The sequence below is a fragment of the Nanorana parkeri genome, unplaced genomic scaffold, assembly GCF_000935625.1.
Source record: "Nanorana parkeri isolate BGI_ZX_2015 unplaced genomic scaffold, ASM93562v1 scaffold1495, whole genome shotgun sequence".
In the NCBI taxonomy this organism is placed as follows: domain Eukaryota; kingdom Metazoa; phylum Chordata; class Amphibia; order Anura; family Dicroglossidae; genus Nanorana; species Nanorana parkeri.
In genome coordinates, this window is record NW_017307763.1 from 253746 (window position 1) to 277177 (window position 23432).

A 23432-nucleotide genomic window follows, 5' to 3' on the forward strand; every position below is an offset into this window, starting at 1 on the left:
AATGAGCGAAATGAATATATTCTACTGCAGAAAAATGTCAGTGGGAAATTATTTTTTTGGGAGCTATTCTTTGCATATAAAGCACTTACGCTAGAATGAATACTCTTCCTTTGTAAATGTGACTCTTTTCTTCTATACTATCCTCCCCCAACCCTTCTTCCATATTACCCTTCCCCTACTCTCCTCCCCCTACCCTTCTTCCATACTCTCCTCCCCCACCTTTCTTCTATATTCTCCCCCCCTACCCTTCTTCCATACTCTCCTCCCCCACCCTTCTTTCATACTATCCTCCCCTTCCCTTCTTCCATACTCTCCTCCCCTACCCTTCTTCCATACTATCCTTTCCCTATCCTTCTTCCATACTATCCACCCCCACCCTTCTTTCATACTATCCTCCCCTTCCCTTCTTCCATACTCTCCTCCCCTACCCTTCTTCCATACTATCCTTTCCCTATCCTTCTTCCATACTATCCACCCCCACCCTTCTTTCATACTATCCTCCCCTTCCCTTCTTCCATACTCTCCTCCCCTACCCTTCTTCCATACTATCCTTTCCCTATCCTTCTTCCATACTATCCACCCCCACCCTTCTTTCATACTATCCTCCCCTTCCCTTCTTCCATACTCTCCTCCCCTACCCTTCTTCCATACTATCCTTTCCCTATCCTTCTTCCATACTATCCACCCCCTACCCTTCAGGCTGACCCAGCAAGCTTTCATGGTGGTTCTTGGAGGGACTGCAGCTTTAGTTACAAGATTCTCTGAGTGAAATTCTCAGCACAATGACAGAGGATGGTGCCTGAAACCTGGGAACAGCTCCCCCAGTTTAAATGTCAAATGTTTACGTTTAACTGGAAAGTAAATTAAACTCTCACGTATGAGCTATTTACTGACCTTCTGCAGGAAGAGAGCACAGGGAATCCATACTCTTAGCAGGTCGGATCGTAGCTTTCTCTGCAAAGACATGTGATTAACGTTAGTCTGACATATCTAGACAATGAACATGGTGGAACTCAATCTCTTTAGCAGTCGGGCCGGCCATATACATATACACTGGGCACCACCAGCAAACACTGGCACTACTATAGGTTTGGCCATCATGGTGAGGGAGAGAAGTCTTTCATAACCTAACCAGAGAGAGTGCACACTTACCGCCCATGTCTTTCTGTCCTCTAACAAACACACTGCCATTGCGGCTCAGTTTGGATTTGGACTCGGTTCCAGAACGGCCCAGGTTAAATATGGATTTCCATTTCTTAGACTTCGTGGACAGTTTCCTCCTGCAGAGAAATGCAAAGTGTAATGGGTAAATATAGGCAAATATTTAACACAAGGACTGCTACTCGGACTGCTATGTGAACTAGACATGTGCACTGCCAAAAAATTCGTTTAGTTTCGTTTCATTTTAAATTCGGATTTGTGTTATTTCGTTTTTCGGGATTCGGGTGTGAAAGTCAATTCGGATTCGGAATTCAGATTCGGACGAAATTCGGTAGCGTAAGTTCGAACTTTCGTTTCGTTTTCTGTTCTTATTCGTTTCTTATTCGTTTCTTATTCCTTTCGTTCGTTCGTTTGCAGCAAAGTGACATTTGAGGGGGCAAAAATATTTTTCTCCTCTAATGTCACTTTGCTCCAACGAACGAAACGAATAAGAAACGAATAAGAACAGAAAACGAAACGAACGTTCGAACTACCGCTACCGAATTTCGGAAATGGAAATTCGGATTTGTTTGCATTTGTTATGTCTGGAATTCGGAATTCGGATACATCCGGATGTCCGAATTTCCGAAAATTCGTCCGAATTTTGATTCGGAACGAAACGAATCGCACATGTCTAATGTGAACGCTACTGTCTAATTGCATATCCATTTAGCTCTGTATGGGTTAAGCTGACCATACACTAGTAGTTTTTTTTTGTTCAACTTGCTGGCTGAACGGAAAAAAAAAATTGAACAGATTCCTCTATCTACACGAACAGCGTAGATCGGCGTTTCTCAACCTTTAGACACCCCAGTCTAAAATGGAAGAAATATAAATATAAAAAATATAAAAAACGCAGTGGGGTCCCACCCCACACAGTCAATACCAAACACTTACCATAGACAGGGGTCTGGTATGGATTTTAAGAAGGGAACCCAGGCAAAAACACCCAACAGGGAGTTTCACCTTTCATTTAAGAGTCCCTCCCTTTCACATTAGAAGCTCCCTTCACATCAGAGTCCCCCACATATTAGAAGCCCCCTTCACATTAGAGCCCCACCCCCCATTTGAAGGCACCCTTCCCAGAGCCAGGTGGCACCCTGGTTGAGAAAGGCTTGTGTAGATAGAGGAATCCCCAACTTGTATCCTGACAGCATTTGGTGTAGCGTTGTAAGAATACCCGAAGAAAGACTTTAGCTGATTGGCTACAGCCACTGTTCAGCCAAAAATGTCCAGCACCTTCAGTTTTTAGCTTGAAGGATGTTGGGTGGGAGGCTGCTAACAGGGCCAGACATAGAGCAAATGTTGCCTTGGGTTTGGCCAGCTTTAGTAAGAATGGGGTAGGGTGCCCCTCCTGACTTATTTAGCTGTGTCTGTTGAGAAGACAAGTGCAAAATATTGAATTACTTAATACAAAATAAATGCTTAATGTTAAATAACCATCACAGGGTTCATCCATGACATATACTTTACAGCCCGCTCTGGGTTTTCTATAGGAAGAACACAACAGGAGCTGTTTACTTTCAGACTCTCTCTAATTGAAATGTTTTGAGGAATCATGTGAAAAATCAGCTAAGAAGGAAGACAGAGGGATTTTTTTTTCAGCAGAGTAGATAAGAAGAGCTCAGAAAATGTAATAACGAAATGAGAGCTCCATCTCTTCATTTTGACCATAATAAAGAAATACACTATATTGCCAAAAGTATTGGGACGCCAGCCTTTACACGCACATAAACTCTAGTGGCAACCCAGTCTTAGTCCGTAGGGTTCAATATTGAGTTGGCTCTGCCCTTTGCTGCTATAACAACTTCAACTCTTCTGGGAAAGCGCCCATAATGTTGGACCATTTGTGAGGTCAGGTACTGATTTTGGAGGAGAAGGCCGGGCTCGCAGTCTCCGCTCTATTTCATCCCAAAGGTGTTCTATCGGGTTGAGGTCAGGACTCTGTGCAGGCCAGTCAAGTTCCTCCACCGCAAACTCCCCCATCCATGTCTTTATGGACCTTGCTTTGTGCACTGGTGCACAGTCATGTTGGAACAGGAAGGGGCCATCCCCAAACTCTTCCCACAAAGTTGGGAGCATGAAATTGTCCAAAATGTCTTGGTATGCTGATGCCTTAAGATTTATCTTCACACGAACTAAGGGGGCAAGCCCAACCCCTGAAAAACAACCCCCCCCCCCATAATCCCCCCTCCACCAAACTTTACACTTGGCACAATGCAGTCAGGCAAGTACCGTTCTCCTGGCAACCGCCAAACCCAGACACGTCCATCGGATTGCCAGAAGGAGAAGTGTGATTGTTCACTCCAGAGAACACGTCTCCACTTCTCTAGAGGCCAGTGGTGGTGTTCTTTACACCACGACATCCCACGCTTTGCATTGCACTTGGTGATGTTAGGCTTGAATGCAGCTGCTCGGCCATGGAAACCCATTCCATGAAGCTCTCTATGCACTGTTGTTGTGCCAATCTGGCCACACAAAGTTTGGAGGTCTATTGCAGACAGTTGGCGACTTCTGTGCACTTCATCATGCGCTGACCCCGCTCTGTCATTTTACGTAGCCCACCACTTCCTGGCTGAGTTGCTGTTGTTCCCAGTTGCTTCCACTTTGTTATAATACCACTAACAGGTGACGGCTGAATATTTAGTAGCAATGAAATGTCACGGATGGACTTATTGCAGAGGTGACAACCCATCACGGTACCACGCTTGTAGTCACTGAGCTCCTGAGAGTGACCCATTCTTTCACAAATGTTTGTAGAAGCGTCTGCATGCCGAGGTGCGTGATTGTATACACCTGTGGCCATGGAGGTGATTGGAACACCTGAATCCAATGAATTGGAGGGCTGTCCCAATACTTTTGGCAATATAGTGTGTATATATATTCACTTCTGGATAGCTTTCCCCAAATTCTGCATCTTAGATCTTCCCTTATGGGGCTCCAAATCTCTGATTGGCCGTGCAGGTCTGGAGCAAATGCTGCATTCATTAATATGAATTTGCCTAAATACCTGGAGATGTCGCAATGAATATCATTGTTACATCTTCAGGTATTTACAAGCACAGCAGATGTTATATTCTAAGTCGCTTCCTGAACGTTCTTCATGGAACAGAGATGCAGAATTATAAATCACAGATGTTCTATAAAAGCAGCAGAATGTTTTTTTTTTTTTGCTTCTCTCACAATTCCAGATACTTTTCTCAGCGTGAACTCTTGAAAGGCGCCATTAAAAACTCAAGGACGTCCTCGTCTGGTGTCCTCCTACGCTCATTACAAGTCCTTCTTCGCTGACCTTCCAGAGTGCGACATGAAATGAGGAGTACAACAACGCATTCTGCCACCTCCGTCTCTCCCACAGACACGAGATGCGGCATCTGTGCCCGCTATGTGGGAAGTCTCAGGTGCAGCTGGGCCACGGCTTTATCATTATTAGATTTTTTGCTCTGGGCTATTCAAATCTAGGCCTGCAGAATTCATTATTTATTATTCAGATCTTCAGATTAAAAGGAGCCGTGTGTAGTGAATAACGCTTTTTTGGGTTAAGCTGGCTGTAGGCACTCAGATGTGCGGGGGACAAGCCTGACACATCGGTCTTAGTGCATCCTTACATATGTATGGTTGTATAAATCCAACAATTGGAAAGTGGTGGGGGTGGCGTATCCAGGGTATGGTACATATTGCACATGTCTTGGGTGCCATTTGAAGGGGGACGCCGCTCTCTGGGTGAGCAAGAGTTCACCGACCTATGGAGACAGCAGACTTTTTTTCTCTCCCCACCACCTTTCATCTCCGATATACATGTCCCTGCCCGGCTCTTAGCAACTGGGGATGCTCTGGCCAGCATCCCATCCAGCACCCGGCAACCAGTGACATCACTGGTTGCCGGGAGCTGGGTGGGATGCTGCCCTGAGCATGCCAGGTTGCTAAGAGCAGGGTGGGAAGATGTGTAAGGACCATACACATCTACCTGCTTGGCTCTTAGCAACCAGAGAAGCAGGGAGATGTGTATGTGGGCGCGACGCCGGCCAGAGCATCCCGGGTTGCTAAGAGCAGGGCGAGAAGATGTGTAAGGACCGTATACATCTACCTGCACAAACAACAAGTGGCATGTGAAACAAAAAATACCAGATAATGTTGTAGAAATGAACTCTATTAGTGTAGATGCCCTCTACAGAGTTAAATGATTTATATCAACCGTGAAGGTGTCAAGGTGAAGGTATATAAAGGTGTCAATCCTTTGTGCCATCCTCACTACAATGGAATAAATGAATCCATAACATCCTTCACCTTAATAGTGTGAGATCGCAATTAAATAAATAGTGCTTAGTCCTTACTGTGCAATTATATCATTGTACAACAAAACATATATGTGAACAAAAAAAAAAAAAGTCTCTGTGATAATCAGCTCCACTTCAATAACGGGTAGTAGAGCCTTCCAGTGTTCGGTAGTTTAAATAGTGCTTTACTGGGGTTTGTATTGATGCCAACACATCCCCCTTCCAGAGTGCGTACTCACATGCCACTTGTTGTTTGGTTTATTAAGTAGGTTTATACCTATTGCGCCATAGTGATGTATTCATTCACATGTTAAAAACACTTTGCGTTTATAAACCTGTATTTCGTTTTTTCAACATTCACTGATTGAGTTATTAGCGCTGTATACTCAGTTGAAACATCTTTAGATCCAGTGGCCTATAGTACAGCAGCTTCCAATGAACTCCGCCAACACTATACAGATCTACCATTAAAGGAGAACTATGAGGTGGGTGCTTTTCACTCACCTCATTGTTCTAGCCGACCTGCGACAATGAGACTGTCACAGGTCGGCTCAGTAGATCGGGAGGTGAGCGAACACATACGGGCGTTCGCTGACCTCTCGATCCTGTCACAGCTCTCTGCCGTGACAGGGGAGGGGCTGGATTCCCCCCTCCGATCCGCCAGCGCTGACTGGCGGAACGGACGGGGGAGGGGGCGGGTACAGCTGGCTCTGAAACCATAGTTCTCCTTTAAGCGGGGATCTAATATTAACATATCAGTACACTTTGTATCGGTTGTTCGACACGATACATTTTAGGGTTGTCACATATGATTCAGATCAATTGTATCCAATTTTGTTTTCACCTACTTATTGTACCATATTTACTATAATGTGGTAGAAAAAGGCACAATTTGTGGTTTAAATTATATTCTATATTTTTGATTTAATGGTATTTATGCTCACGTGCTTTATAAAAATTGAATTCTTAGCGCTGCTCATCCAGTTATATAACATCTACCTGCCCGGCTCTTAGCAACCAGAGCGGCAAGGCGATGTGTATGTGGGTGGGATGCCGGTCAGAGCATTCCAGGTTGCTAAGAGCCAGGCAGGGAGATGTGTATGGCCCTTACACATCTTCCCGCCCTGCTCTTACCAACCTGGGACTACCAGCTCCTGGCAACCAGTGATATCACTGGTTGCCAGGAGCTAGGTGGGACGCCAGGGGTGCAATTTGTTGTAGATACGCCTCTGGAGTGGTGTACTCTGGTGTCTTCGCACGTGCCCTCTAAACCTTAGATCATCATCTGAAGACTGCCATCTAATGCCTGTGACATTAAGGAGGAGACAAGAGAGCCACACCGCTAGTTTCAAAGTCCAGAACTTCTTTATGTTATCCTAAAGAACAAAACATTTTTTTTTAAAAGCCAACTTATTTCGGGGGGTTTGGACAGTAGCCCCTTCATCAGGGCTTGAGGTAAGTTCTGGAAAATATGTTGGACTCAGGAGGCTTTGGAGGGTTCAGGAGAGGGGATGAGCTCAGGTTAGAACATGGAAGGAAGGTTCTTTCTGCCTTCAGAAGGAAGGAATTCCTTGCTGACAGCTACACATAAGCATAGGGGTGGGATGCAGTGATGTCATTGCCTTATATGGTCATTTGGCTATATTTGGTCAATGACATTTACCTAATATGGTCATATAAGGTCAATGATGTCAGCACGAGCACCCCCCTATGTTTATGTGCAGCTGTGGGGCAGTTAATGCCCCGGTCCTCGACTGACTGGGCGGGCAGCTCCTGAGGTCAGAGGAGCACAGGTTTGAACTGGGTTTGGTCTGAACCTGAGCTCATGCCTATTCAATACTAAGCTTGCTACTTCCTCTGCAGCAGAACTGCTGGTTATGAAAGTGGTTAATGTCAATGGGCATGTTTTACACAGATGTGTCACTCATCAGTTCCTTCCTGATCATTGTTAATCGAAATCTTCACACCTGTCAATCATTGGTCTACACTTCCATAGGCTTGGCGCAGGCAACGACTTGTGTAAAGGTGCCCATACACCTTACGACCATCGCAAGACCTTTGTCTTGCGATGGTCGTAAGCTCATTGAAAGCTCGTACGATCTGCCCATCTTGGACGGGCAGATCGTACTTGCGATCATCGAAAGCCCGCCCCCTGCTGAGGGGCGGGCTTCCGATGACCGCAGTGAGGGGCGGGCTTCCGATCACTGCAAACCGGCCCGTTCGGCAGTTGTCGAACAAGCAGGCCACTAACCCGCCCCATCGTACGAATCGTACAGTAGAAACGGTCGCACGCCTTCCATACACTGTGCGATTCTCGTACGATCGTGGGATTTCCCGCGATTCTCGTACGAGAATCGTACAGTGTATGGGCACCTTAATGCAGTTGATAGGAAAGAAGGAGAAGACTGCTGAAGACATCGACACACACACAGAGGCCAACAGCATGGAAGCTGCTCCTTGATGTGATTGTATGCAGCTTGTACATTTTGAGTTCATCTTTCATGTAGAGCACTTTTACAAAGCAGAAGCAGAGCAGAAAGCCCAGTCATGACAACCTTCTATTAATTCCAGGGACCCTATACACAGTACTCCCTATTCACGTATGATATAATGTGGACGTAAAAGGTCTAAATTGTATTTTGGGCTTTTTTAGAATCCCTTATGCCAACTGGCTAAATTCATTTTAAAATGCATTTATATCACCAAACAGGGTTTATATACAGTATATATATATATAAAACTGACTGTAGTTCTGCAATCTGAACACTAGGTGACAGCCTTTCACCACATTCACCATTAGGATTGGACTCCAATGATCAGTTGTAATAGAAGTTTTTCACCTTCCTCCGTTCCCTTACTGCTCCGCCACAACTATAACTTATCCCTCATATAGAGAAGAACCGGCATCAGCACTATTTGTATCTATTGTGGAAGAGTGTTTTTTTTCCCATTTGTGGAAGAGTGACACAGGACCCTGTGCTGGACAAAGACAATGCAGTATTCTCGAAAGCTTTGAACTCAAATATATTCGGTCATGGAGTGAAGATTTTGTCTATTTCTACCCATCCAGTCCTGAGATTTACACAGCTCTGCCACACAGCACAGTCGTATCTAGCAGGGAGGGGACCTGATCATTCTTTGCAGCAGTTCCACTTTCCCCTACAAGCTTCCTCATCCACCCCCACCCCTGTTTAAACCCAAGGGCTGGATGGACAGAAATACAAATCCCCTTTGGCTGTACTGTGAAAGGAGAAGTAGCAGACTGGTGCGTTCATCTCTGTCACTCTGTTCTCTCCTCCTATCAGGGAGTTCATCTCTGCCACTCTGTTCTCTCCTCCTATCAGGAAGGAGCTGTTTGAATCTCAGGACTGGATGGATAAAAATACAAATCCTTTGGCAGGCACAGCAGCTCCCATATAAGACTCTCTGTGTATTTAGCATTTTTCCCGGAGTTCAGCCTTAGGAGAGGAGCTACAACGGATGTTATGGGTTCTCCCGCAGCCTGGGCCATCCAGGAGGTAGCACATCTGCTCCGGGCCCTTGTCCTCTAAATGGCTGTGGAGCTGCAGATGGTGACAAGCCGCCCCCATCCCATGTGTGATAAGATCTGCTCTTCATGTGTCAGTCCAGGTAAACACACTTCCTTTATCAGGAGGAATCTGAAACGCCGCCGTACAATAACATTCCGCGGGACAGAACTTCACAGAAATTCTTCGCATGCTGAGCCCTCCACACAATGGGAGCCGCTGGAGATAAGAGTCAACGTCACACACCTTGTTTGCTAAAGGTGACTCAGGTCCTCTGCGGGGTCCCCTGTTGTCCCTTCGTGGAACTGAATCCCTCTGATACGGAGTTGATCCCTAAATTCAGATCCCTATATGATGGACGGAAAAACCGGAGGCCACGCCTGAGATCTTCCATGGAACTTCTGACACAAAATCCATCCGAGGTCCGTTTGAGACAGGAAACCAACTGAAGAACCCATCCAGCAGCACACGGTCATCGTCTCCAACGTGGGTCAAGGCTTACGTGTTTCGGGGGTGCAATTTCAGTCACCTCTAGTGAATGGCTTTTGTTAACGGGGGTCTAAGCAATTTCACAACATGCACCCCAAACTTGTTTTCTGGAAGGTCAATGACCACGTGGAATAAGGTCCCATGTGACCAAATTATGGACCTATTGAGCAACTCATCGTCAATGCCTCCAATGTGTATCAAGGCTTACGTGTTTCGGGGTGCAATTTAAGTCACCTCTAGTGAATGGCTTTTGTTAACGGGGGTCTAAGCGTTTTTACAACATTGCCCCCCGAACCTTGTTTTCTGGAAGGTCAATGAGCACGTGGAATAAGGTCCCATGTGACCAAATTATGGACCCATTGAGTAACTCATCGTCAATGCCTCCAACATGTATCAAAGCTTACGTGTTTCGGGGTGCAATTTAAGTCACCTCTAGTGAATAGCTTTTGTTGGGGGGGGGTCACGCATTTTTACATCATACATCCAAAACTTGTGTTCTGGAAGGTCAGTGCCATGAGGAATAAAGTCCCAGGTGACCAAATGATGGACCCATTGAGCAACTTTTCATCACTGCCTCCAACGTGCATCAAGGCTTACGTGTTTTGGGGGCCCAATTTTAGTCTAGGGAATGGTTTTTGTTGGGGGGGGGTCTAAGCGATTTTACAACATGCACCCGAAAGTCGCTGGTTTTCTGGAAGGCTGGTGGCCACGCGGAATAAGTTCCCAGGTGACCAAATGATGAAACTATTGAGCAACTCATAGTCACTGCCTCCAAAGTATATCATTTTGAGGGCACACCCTCTTCCTCGGGGGGTCATCTTCTTCCAATGGATTGAGCAATTCTCACCCGGGATGGGTTTTGTCTTATCTGCATGTACCAGGTGGAGCAGCTGGTGGCCACCCAGGAGCCATGTTTCCCCACCATTGGGCTGGCTGTGCGTGAAATGATGAGGGGATCGGGGGGGATTCTTAGTCACTTCCTTGTTTGACTACTAGGGGGACTAATATGTCCTCCACCGTGGACTCCAGGCGCCATCTTGGGAGAGCCTGTGCCTAATTGCGCCTGTGAATGTTTTTAGAAGTTCAGTTGAACTACAGCTGATCAAACTTTTCAGACACTCCATCACGTCTTGCTCAGTCCACTGGAACCCACCTCTGGCTTCCAGTAGACTGAGAAAATCTTGCCTTGGATGGGTTTTGTGACGCTATTCAATAGATTTGCTCAGTCCACTGGAAGCCATTCAGCAACACACACTCACTGCCACCAACATGCATCAAGGCTTGTGCGAATTGGGGGTGCAGCGAGACACCCCCAGTGAATAGCTTTTGTTGGGGGGGGGGTCTAAGCAATATTACAACATGCTGCTGAAACTCACTTGTTTTCTGGAAGGTCGATGACCGTGTGGAATAAGGTCCCGGTGACCGGTACGATCTCGGGTAAGCTGTTTTCCCGTCTCTCCTTTCGGGCAGGGTGAGTGGCGGAGAGACTCCTGGCCTGTGCCTCCTCCAGGCTGACCAGCTTCATGGGTAGCGATCCGGACGGTAGGGTCATACTTTTCACTATCCGGCATTCTGCAGAGGGAGGAGAAAGAAGATGCAAGTTACCGTAATATATATGGAGACCAACTAAAAGAGATCCACGGTAAAAACTTTTTTGTCCAAAGTTCCCTTTAGGGTCACAGGAGAACATTTACTAATGTCCTCCTGTGACCCAAAACTCAGTATATAGCGGGCTATTACCTGCTATATGCTGACAGCGCAGAGCTGCACTGTCGCAGGGAAGGATTATATTGTTGGGATCCATCCCGCCACCTGATTAACAGCTGACTCCGCCTCTTTAGAGCCAGAGCCAGCTGTGCCCACCCCCTCCCCTGTCCATTCATCTAGTCAGCGTTGCAGGAACAGAGAGGGGGGGAATCCCCGCGAGGAACGGTGGCTGACAGTGACCGCTGTCTGCAGGGAGAAGATCGAGAACTTAGTGATCAGTGATTTGTGATCGATCAGTTCTCTCTATCTATCTATAGAGCCGAGGTGTGACAGCTGCAGTGCTCTAACTGTGGGGATGAGTGCATTTTACTCTCCCCATAGTCATGGCGAGGGATCCAAGATCCTTTCGCTTTCTTACAAAATTTGCAGATCTGCTTTATGAAAATTTTCAGCAAATATGTAAAATTTGCAAAGGTGACAATATAAAAAAAATACAAAAATAAAAGACGACAACACAAGCAGCGTTAACAGTGGAAACTTCGCTATTTTATGCTATTGCCTAAAACAACTCAAATATCAACAAAATACATTAAAAACAAGCCAAAGAATTGACTTTTTTAGGATATTTATTTTTGAGTTTGTTTCTTTTTTAATCGACTTTTGTTCAAGGAGTTGGGTGGAAAATTGTTGACCTTGAGTGCATCTGACCAGAAGCTGTCACTGTCCGGGTTTTCAGCAGCCACGGGGTCCCACCTTCACCCATTTAATTTCACCTTCGCTACTGACTCCAATGCAATTCCCCAAAATGGAGCCTTCAGGTGGAATTTCGTTGATATTTCAGTGAAACGGGACAGTCTGGATCACGCCTACTCACTACGGCTACACAGTGATTTCCACACCCTGCACTGATTAGGGCTAACAAGCTTTTTTAGAGAGCATTTGCAAATGTAAACCCTTGCAGTGCCGCCCCCCCCCCCCCCCATTGCAGCTAATACATTATTAGACGTGATGAATCCTTCTTCTCCTTCTCCCCTTGCAGAAGAACTCCAGGTTTTAGTCAAAATGTGACCCTTGCGATGGGGCTAGCCCCTGCACTGCAAGGGTTAACTGCTTGTTTTTCTCTAGGGGCGAAAATAAAAAAAGATATACTCACCCGATCCTCAAGCCTGCGGCAGTGACCCCCCTATCTCCCTCAGCTCCCACAATGGTATGTCCCTTGGCTTCCTCGCATCTAAGACATTATTAGATGCAGCGGCGTAACTATAGCCATAGCAGCCCAGACACCTGCTATGGGGCCTGGGGGTGGAAGGGGACCAAATTAGGTCGTTGAGGTAAATGAAACATAGAACAGTTGAAGACAATACATGACTGTATCATTAAGGGTTGGAGTGGTTGCCGCTGATGACAACTCTAATGCCCAGTAAAGTCTACAGTGTAGAGATGACTTCAGATGCACCAGTCTTCGGGACAGTGGCGTCACAAGGTGGGTGCGGGGGGTGGGGCCCGCACCTGTGTGACACCACTGGAGGAGTGACACCAAAATGACTATCAGCCCCCTCTGAAAAGTCGGGCACTCGGTCATGGACCGAGAGCCCGACAGTATCAGGACAGAGGAGGGGACCGGGCGGCATACCTCATCCCGCCGGGTGAACGTCCCCTCCTCTCCCTGCCGGCATCCATCACCAAGATGGCCGCCGGCAGGTGCCAATAAGATGACCGAGCATTCGCGATGACGTCATTGTGCAAACGTGTGGTGATGTCACGCGCATGCGGGATGATGTCACAGTGGGGTGTCACCCGGTATTTGCTCCAGGTGACGCCCTTGCTTTGGGATCTTGGCATCCTTACTCACAGCTCCGAGAGAGGTCATCACATTTTTGCTATGGGGCCCTGTGATCTGTAGTTACGGCCCTGATTAGAAGTGATGACTCACAGGACCTTAGACCGCCGGAGCCCGGGGATAAAGAGGCCGTGGGGACCGGTCTAGCAACCAGACAGGCCCGAGCATCAAATCTTCTTAGCCCCCTAGAGAAAAACGAACCGTCAACAATTGCAGTGTCAGGGTAGCCCCACTGCAAGGGTTAACTTTTACAAATCCTGGAGTTCCCCTTTAAGGCCACGTCCCCGCGAAGGGATGACACGTAAATTTTGTCTGTTGTTGTTTTTGTTGCTTTTGCAACCGGGAAGTGACACGGACATGAACCCGGCCGCCGTCGTCATTTAACACGCAGAGCGATTTCGGGGCGTCATTATTTAATTACCTCCGAGTTCCCAAGGTAAGAAACAACAAAAACATTGCAAAGTGGAAACAGAACCGACGCGTTACACATACTGGCACGGGGGGTAGGACAGCGGCCTAATTACCAGAAGAAACGTAGTTTCGCCGAGGACAAGCAACGGGCCCGCGGCACAGCCAAAAATGCAGAGGATTTATTTATGAGGGAGCGCACGCCATGTTTTTGTTTACTCTGCAGTGACTGCCAAACGTCTGAGGAGTCCAAACATGTGGTTTGTAGGCTTTGTCGCTCTTCCCCTCCCCTATCCACGGTCACTGGTTCACTTACACTGACTAGAAACGCTCTCATCTTAAGAATCCGGATACAAGACTCAATTCACAAAGCTCTGACACCCAGAGAAGTATCTTTATTTTAGTCATGTGACTGTCATCTGTAAATCTTATTGGTCTCAGCAAAAAATAACTGTCATTTAAAAAAAAAAATATAAAATAAGTGTCCTTATCCTGGTGTGCTGCCTTTGTGAACGGATCCAACTGTGTTCAATTAAAATCACTGAACTGACCAATGAAAGGACGTTGCACAGGGAGCCCGGGGCTGCTAATTTTCAGCAAAATGGGTCCCGCTTAGGGCCAGCGTGAACAGAGTAGCAGGCCAGAATCTGAGAAAGCGCAAGTAGATCCTCTGCACCAGTGGTGGTCAACTCACAAGGGCTAGGAGGCCTCAGCTTACGCCCCACCCCCACCCCCCATCCTGACATCAACCAGGGGGCCACATATAATATTTAGTTGGTGTGATGCCACAGGTGATTTCCAGAGACTGCAGACATTCTACTAGAGACTGTCAGAGATGGCGCACATACCACAGTAGTTGGTCAGAGACTGCAGACGTACCGCATGACACTGTCAGGATCTGCAGACCTACTACAGGAGACTATCACAGACTGCAGAGACACTACAGAAGATAGTCAGAGACTGCAAGCATTCTACAGGAGATGGTCAGAGACTGCAGACATGCTATAGGAGATGGTCAGGGACTGCAGACATGCTATAGGAGATGGTCAGGGACTGCAGACATGCTATAGGAGATGGTCAGGGACTGCAGACATGCTATAGGAGATGGTCAGGGACTGCAGACATGCTATAGGAGATGATCAAAGACGGTGGACATGCTACAGGAGATGGTCAGAGACTGCAGATGTACTACTGGAGATGGTCAAAGACTGCAGACATGCTACAAGAGCTGCATGTGGCCCTCATGTTACAGGTTGGGCACCAGGGCTCTACATTACTACAACACCCAAGGCCCATGTCACACTGGTGACTTTGTAACAGCCACACAGTCACTTTGCGTTCTTGTTGCTACACAGGAACCGGTGTCTCCATTGGAAGATTTCTCTTCACAACTGTCATATTTGGATTACACAGTGGCATCACAAGGGAGGTGCGGCCCGCACCCGGGTGCTACCATTGGAGGGGTGACACCAAAATGACCGACAGTCATTTTGGTGTCACCCCCTATGAAAAGTCGGGCACTTGCTCTTGCTCCCGACACTCGCTCCCGACAGTGTCAGGAGAGAGGAGGGGACCCGGTTGGCATACCTCATCCCGCCGGGTGAACGTCCCCTCCTCTCTCTGCCGGCGTCCATCCCCAAGATGGCCGCATGTCGCATGCGCGGTCTCCGCTCCGGGTGTCACCCAGCCTCGGGATGCCCCTGGGATCACCAATCACTTTCTCTCTCCGAGACGATGGTCACCAAGACAAATAGAACGAATCTACCCTTTCAGTCATTCTGGTGTCACCCCCTCTGATGGTGTCACCCGGTGCGGGCCGCATCCCCCTTGTGACACCACTGGACACAGGCAGCAAAAAAAATCCACTTCGAGGATCTTAAAGACTGTTGTCACCGGGACAGGAAGTGAGGGCAAACTTGGAGATAGACATTGGATGTCCTGCTGGGTTACCTGGAACCTTGTTGTTGGGGAAGTGGTCCTCTTCTTTCTGTTTGATGGGAGATGGTGGATCATTCCTGAAGATCTGTTCCACGTTATTCAGGATAAACTCGATGACAATCTGTTGAATCCGAACTTCAAGAAACGCTGCATCTCCGTTACACCCCGAATCCTCGATCTCTTTACATCTGAAAGACAACACATGCTGTGAATCAACACTGTCCTTCAGGAACGTATGGGGAACGAATGGGGATGCGGTTTTGGACCAGACAAAACAATGTTCTGGTCTGGACCTTCTCTTGAAGGGTTACCTTCCATGACAACCATTCAGACCCACAGAAACAACATCAAGATTCAAAAAGTTCCAAGGAAACCTACCACATCCCAATCCCAAGTGCCACCACAATCACCACAAAAGAATGACCGCTAATACTAGGGCACTTCCTTCTGTCTGTCAACCATTTACCCAAAGCCCAACTCAAGCTTCTACTTTTTTTATTTGGCCACCATTTGAAAAATAAATTAAAAAATAAAACAGCTCTGACTGCACTACTCAACATATCTCAATCGCTTTCCCCGACAGACTCAACACTCTGAGATCCAGCCCATGTCCTCTTTTGGGTTGAATGACGCGCAATCATTCAACCCACTTCCCATTAGCCCAGGGCATCGTGGACCTCCCGGGGGTAAGCCAGCCCATGAGGCCACCATGGGGGTCACAGGAGAATGCTCCAAATAGCAAAATCATGTTATTATGTGATGCTGCTTCCTGCAACATTCAGGACCTGTCCACCTTCAGAAAAGGAGGAGAAAAGAGGACCTGTGGCATCACATGTCCACAATGAGGATCCCTACAAAAAGGAAGCATAGAAACATTTTATTTTAAAAAAAGAACAGTGGGGGATGATTTAAGAGAGTAGGGCTAAAAAAAACACAGGAAGGGATGCCCTAATCTGGAGTTGGGCTTTAATTATATGCTATAAAGCCTTGGTTAACTGGTGGGTCGTGACCCAAAAGAGGGTCGCGACCCCGTGTTTAGTGGGTCGCCGCATGCCTTCCACTTTTCTAGGTGAGAGGCTCCTCAGCCTCCTCCTAGTGCAGTAGTGTCTATTCTTACACTGAGCAGCCATTCAAAATATGCTGCCCAGCGCCAAGTGCCAAGTGTCGACTTGAGGTCGGGTGGGCTGAGGGAGCTCCATCCATACGTGCATTGCTATTAGCTCCCTTGCATGTCCTGTAGAGTTGCCTGGACTGTAGTGACATCACATTCTGGCTCCCAACACCTCTACAGGCACACATAGGAGCTGTGCAAGCAATGCACATATGGATGGAGCTCCAGCACAGCAGCCCACACTGCCGTGTGTTCCATTGCAGTGCGACTTGGGTCACAACCCGCACTGGGTTTGACTTAATGATCGAGGACAAATGTGGGTCCTGAGGTTACACAGGTTGAGAACCACTGCTCTAAAGCATTCAACAGGAAGAGTGGGTCCACCTAATGTTGGGCACTGGCTTATTCCTCAAGACAAATGGGAAGCCAGCAGATAACTCACCCCATCAGGCCACACCTACATCTATTTTGGGGGGCACAACCCTTTCAGGAAGACATACCGGAGTAGGTTAGGTGCCCAAACAAGTGCCAGGTTCCGGATGTGCATGTTGGTGGTGGTGCTGAAGGAGGCGATGTGTGTCAAGTGTCGGCTCAGGTATTCCAGAGTCCTACAACAGATAAAACAAAGCAGTCAGTTACTCCAGGTTACTCCAGGCTGGTACACGCAGCTTACAATCTACAAGCACAGTCCATGTACGAAAACATGGATTACTATAGGAAAGCAAATTTTTATTGAAGATATTTTTGAATAGACATTTAGATTTGGTTCCCTTTTCCAATAAGCACAGTAAAGGCTAAAGCAACAGATAACCCTAAAAAATGGCCTCCAGCACCTAACCATCATCTTCTTTCTTCCTCCATAGCAGAGTTACAGCTTTATTTATTCTAACAAGGCTTAACCATACGAATTCAAGCTGACCGTGGTAAGCACCCATCAGTGCTAAATGGTTTGTCCTAACTCCTTTAACTGTCTCTGTTGCTGGACAGCTTGGCCGGCATGCAAAAATTTAAAGGTATGTGAAATAAAAATTCATATATAAGGAAATCTAAACAAAAAGAACAAAATATAGTTGCCGTTTACCAGTCATTAGATGTGGTGGCTGCATTGATCACTCCAGTGATGCCCCTAGCATTTTTGCCACCTAAAGCTGGAGGGGAGTGGTGTGGTGATGCACACTGCCCTTTGCAGAGCCTGGCTCTTGGCAACCTGGGATGCTCTGGCCAGCGTCCCGGCCAGCTCCTGGCAACCAATGACATCACTGGTTTCCAGGAGCTGGGTGGGACGCTGGCCAAGCGTTTAGATTGCTAAGAGTTGGGTGAGGAGATGTGTATGGCCTTCATATCTCCGCCCAGCACTTAGCAGCCTGGGACAGTCTGGCTGGAAAGTGGACGGCAAGCACATATCAAACGTTGTACAGCAGAGCGGCCATGCCTCTCTGCCTGCCGCCGCACATGACCAAAAGAGATGCCACCTAAGGCAACAGCCTCATTAAAATATTCTCCCCTGCGTGGCCCCCCCCCCCCCCATATACATCAGTGTAGACACGAAGGGACAGGAAATGTGGTATTCGCTCCCCTCTATGTAATGGAGATAGGAAGAAGGGTGAGATGTTTGTAGTCCAAATCAGGTGGTCAGCCTAGGGTGGCAACGTTGCTCCTCCATGCATTACAGTGAGTAGGTGTTGTCATTCTAGGACAGGAAGTATGTTATTGGCAGGATCAACCAGTGAACATAAAGGGAAAAAGCCTGAAAAAAGAAAACTAACACAGCCACCATATCTTAGGACTGGTAAGCTTCAATATATCTATTTTTGGTTTTAGATACAATTTAACCCCCTACAGTAACCAAAATACAATATTTCTCATTATATCCGTTGACTGTAACCCAGTAAGGTTTCCATTATGGAATCTCAGCGCTTAAACACACGCATGGGCCTCTCGTACGAACCAGCCCCCGGGAAGACTAGTGCATACATCTGCTCATTGTATATAAATCACCTCATTTATACAACAAGATTTACACCCGGCTTTACAAAATGGCTTTTCCTCCAGGATGCGGCGCTGCCCGAGCAAGATCTGGATCCGGAGAAGACGCCGAGCGCACTTATAAATATTTATCCTGCCCCGGATGAGAGTACCTGGAATTCTTCACATCGGCATTACAGCAGTGGAAGGAATACTCGGAATATCTCAGGAGCTCTATATAAGGTGCAGTGTGTCAGTATTGCGGCGACTCTTGTACCGCGTTGTCACCCCATCCATATTCTTAACGACTCAGACTCTGGAAATATAACAGCTAAATCCACCATCCGGGGGCTCTGCGCTAACACCGGAGGCTGAAAATGTCCACATTATAGCTATCTAGACATTTAGGGGGCCTGCATAGAAAGAAGAATGAATGGCACCGCATTGCACCAATGCATGTATGTACCCTGCATGTTGCAGTAGAGAGCGTGGCAACATGTGCATCAATGCAATCCTATAGTGTGAACGAAAACAAACAGACGAGCTAATATACATTTCATGGAGAAAATACTCTAGGCTCCCTCCAGTGATGGTCATATGACTAAATGCCTTGCCTTCTGGTCATATGATCTCGGTTGGCACGGAGGAGAAGAGCTTTGATTGGCCAATCTTTTCCTTCTGAAGCGGTCACAGGACCAAATGCCTAGGCTTTTTACCATGTGTTCATACTGGAGAGAGCCTTGGGCCTTGAGTACTTAAGCCTATGGTTGCCACCGGTACAGGATTCCCCCGGACAGTCCGGGTTTTGAATATTGTGTCCGGGTTTCATGGCAGTCTCTCATTAAAGGAGAACTATGGGGTGCGTGCTTTTCACTCACCTCATAGTTCTAGCCGACCTGTGACAATGAGACTGTCACAGGTGGGCTCAGTAGATCGGGAGGTGAGCGAACACATACCGGCGTTCGCTCACCTCTCGATCCTGTCACGGCTCTCTGCCGTGACAGGGGAGGGGCTGGATTCCCCCCTCCCCGCTCCGATCCGCCAGCGCTGACTGGCGGAACGGACGGGGGAGGGGGCGGGTACAGCTGGCTCTGCCTCTAGATAGGCAGAGCCAGCTGTCAGTCACGCAGCTGGGCTGATCCCGGCTCAATTGTCAGGATCCGCTTCAGCTGCGGCGTCTCAGTATACCGCGAGCTACAGCTCGCGATATACTGAGCCTAGGGTGACGGGAGGACGCTGGTTTGTGTCCTCCCGTTACCCTAAGGAGAACTATGGGGGAAAGCCTTAACCCCATAGTTCTCCTTTAAAGGCCAAAACAAAACCCAGCTGACAGAGGTGATAACCCTCCTTTACTCTCTCTACAACTAATAGAAAAAGTTTTGGCTTCAGTTTGCCCTTGAAGTTTTGCTTCTCCTCAGTCAGCCATATGAGACTGCAATTAGAAGTCACCTCTGATTTGGGTAATTTGGTCTGCTGAGATGACCGCTAACAAAGTGCGGCCGCGGCGGCTCCATATGCCGCCGAGATAAAATGTTATTTCCTTTTGAAAAGTTCTTCTTTTGCTTATTTGCGTTGCTAAGACGACAGTAAGCAAGTCGCTCCTCCACCTCAGTCATAATTGTTATTTTTACTCTAATGTTCTGTGTGGGAGCATTTTTATTGCAGAACCAGAACTCCGGCGAGCCGCACGCGGCGCATTGTGCCAGCGCTGGAACCCGTGAACTGAGCTCCCACACAGGATGTATGTGTGACATATCAATTGTCCCCGCAGCGGGCCCGAAAACTTTCCCTGACAGAATGTACTTTCTGCGAGCGGCGAGGGGGCGATCTCGCCTCAAGCAGCAGAATCTGAGACGTTTCAATAAAACGGAATCGCTTTTCACCAAACAAAAAAATCGGGAAGGGGAGTGGGAGAGACGCTGGAAATAGACCAATCGGTGCTGGTGGTGGGCCAGCTTGTAAAGGGGGCAGGAATTGGATAGTGGATTCATTCTTAAAAGGCACCCCAGCGCACCTTGTATAGTATAACACAACACAGCCCCAGCAACTAATGACTGCAGAGGAGAGGGACACCTGACGCTATTAGTTGTTAGGATGCTGGTGGTCCTAGCAACCAATGACTACAGAGGAGGGAGAAACCTGACATCATTGGTTGTTAGGATGCTGGTGGTCCTAGCAACCAATGACTACAGAGGAGGGAGAAACCTGACATCATTGGTTGTTAGGATGCTGGTGGTCCTAGCAACCAATGACTACAGAGGAGGGAGAAACCTGACATCATTGGTTGTTAGGATGCTGGTGGTCCTAGCAATCAATGACTACAGAGGAGGGAGAGACATCACTGGTTGTTAAGAAGCTGGTGGCCCTAGCAACCAATGACTGCAGAGGAGGGGAACATCTGACTTCATTGGTTGTTAGGATGCTGGAGGTCCTGGCAACCAATGACTGGGTTATGGCATCCATTGTCAGCCAGCAATAACTTGCGCAGGGGTGTGATCATGGTCAGGGCAGATATGCCACTCAGTTTGCTCCCAGACCGCAGTCTGCCATTTAGTGATCCATGTCATATAGTGTATGCCCAGAAGGTCTAAATTCGGCGCTGGATGATTATAGACAAGCCATCCCTAAATATGAAACCATCCTTCAATGATGACATCGGTTCGAGGGCCACTCTGGGCCCTAAAAAAAACGACATCATCTGATAACGAAGATGTGATTTCCTGAAACCTCGGGATGATTGTAACAGTGAATGAGGACAGGATGAGTCACAGTGTGATCCGAGGTCTGCGGTTTATTGCGCAACACGGCTCGGGAACAGATAAACACATACAGCTGCCGCAGATGGGAACGGGAAACAAAAGCCATTTCCCCGTGTCTTTGATGTGCAGAGGATCAGATTGATACAAATCATCCTTTCAGTGATTGTTATTGTTCCTAATAAACTTTGTTGACTTTCGATCACGTGTGTACAGACAGCCACCGGTGTTCATTACATAGGCAGGCGATGCTTCCCCCTCCACAGGGAGAAGCCTGCCAGAAAATCTGACTTGCTGCTTGCTTGCTCTGGGTAGGTGACTTACAAAGTTAAGAAGCCAAGGGACCAGCATGATAGCCAGGCAACTTGGATTTCCAAAAGAAGGTCAGGAATACCAGGCCCTGCATTTTCCCCCTGTGTCATATGTCCTTTCACCACTTCTCGATCTCTCATTGGAAAGCTCACTTTACTTTCACTTTAATCTGCTGATATTTTGCATTCTCCGCTTCCTCCTTTCCTCTCTCATCAACATGATAATTATGTTTTTAAATAAAACCTTTACATTCTCATTATAAACCTTATTTAGGACCCAGTGATGTCATCACGCGGTTAGGGTTGCCACCTCTTCTTCCATCGAAACCCGAACACTCTAGTGATGCACAGAAATGTTTTTGGGAGAATGAGCTGCGGCTTATTCATATGTAAATATCACAGTTGAGACTATTTTCAGTGGGGAGGCCAGTAGCCCCTATCTCAATTTTGGTTGCCCCTGTCTGCCTGACATCTTGTGTCCGGGTTTCTGCTGCCATGAAACCCGGACACAGCATTCAAAACCCGAACTGTCCAGGTGAATCCTGGATAGGTGGCAACCCTACACGTGGTCCCTGTACTTCTCTTAACAATGCAGGCAGATCATGGCTGGTGGGTGGAGGGGCCGACAGGGTGCTGTACATAGCTTCCTGAAAGCATCCCAGCACCCTGCCTCAGTATTCCTTTTAAGAGCCCTCAGCCCTGATGCAAGCAGTTGGGTGGATCATGGGAGGAGTTTGGTACATACCATAATAGCAGGGGTAGCCAAACTCCAGCCCTCCAGCTGTGGTGGAACTACAAATCCCATAAGGCATTGCAAGATTCTCACAGCCACAGACATAACTCCTGGAGAGAGATGCATCATGGGATTTGTAGTTTCACCACAGCTGGAGGGCCGGAGTTTGGCTACCTCTGCCATTATAGTGACATCATTACTGGGTCTCTGTGCCCCTCATGTAAGCAGTAGGCTGGTTCCTGGGAGGAGTTATGCATATATTATTATAGTGACATTATTACTGGGTCTCTGTGCCCCTCATGTAAGCAGTAGGCTGGTTCCTGGGAGGAGTTATGCATATACCATTATAGTGACATCATAACTGGGTCTCTGTGCTTCTCATGCAAGCAGTAGGCTGGCTCCTGGGAGGAGTTATGCATATATTAAAATGGCTTGATGGGTGGATGTCAGTCTGGAGGAGTGGGCGAGTGTATTTGCATGCAGACCGCCCTAGGTAACACCGATGTGATGCTGAACCTCCATGATTGACAAAACTGAAATCCAATAAATGAAAGGGGCGGACCAGGCTGGGGTAAAAAGTGCCAGATGATGCTAGACACCCTCCAGCCAGGAAATGAGGCGGGCTCTATCTGACTTGCTGCAGCTTCTAATGCACATTGTGAGGAGCTCCCAGTGTGCAGTGACATCAGAAGAAGCCATTGCAGTCCAGGAGAGGAGCCGGTACAGCTGTGCAAGCTGGAAGGGAAGGCCGGAGTTCAGCTTTAAGTAGGAGATCCCAGCAGGCAGACTCAGACACTTCTCAGGCCCACGCCACCACTGCTGCGATGTTTACTGGAATCCGCCAGACAGAATGTTACAACTTTAACAAACATTAACAGACATGGCTCTGCTTACACAGCTGCGCTCCTAAGCAAGCCGACCATGCCGCTAGGACGGGCACAGCGGCCGGCTAGAAAAACACGTCCTGCTTAAAGGGAGCCGGTCACGTCCTGGAACGGACTTAAAGTAATGTATCGAGTTTTCACAATTAATTAGATACACAGATTACACAGATTCTGCGTCGTAGAATTGCTACACAATTGTTTTTATTTGTATATAGGAGGAGTTTACTTTATTTCATTTTGTGTTCTTTCTCAATTTTATGTGTATTTGTATTTAATTGATATTTAA

The 23432-nt window shown here is 47.5% G+C and overlaps 1 protein-coding gene across 1 annotated transcript in view; it reads right to left on the reverse strand.

The window, feature by feature from the left end:
• ARHGAP31 (Rho GTPase activating protein 31) overlaps positions 1-23432 on the reverse strand; it is a 75038-nt gene that overhangs the window by 13729 nt on the left and 37877 nt on the right. Inside the window, exons 4-8 of the mRNA XM_018570280.1 lie at positions 16998-17105; positions 15399-15574; positions 10870-11065; positions 1153-1280; positions 895-954 (exon numbers count right to left, since the gene is read on the reverse strand). Coding sequence (XP_018425782.1) covers positions 895-954; positions 1153-1280; positions 10870-11065; positions 15399-15574; positions 16998-17105 — 668 coding nt within the window. The remainder of the gene's footprint in view (positions 1-894; positions 955-1152; positions 1281-10869; positions 11066-15398; positions 15575-16997; positions 17106-23432) is intronic.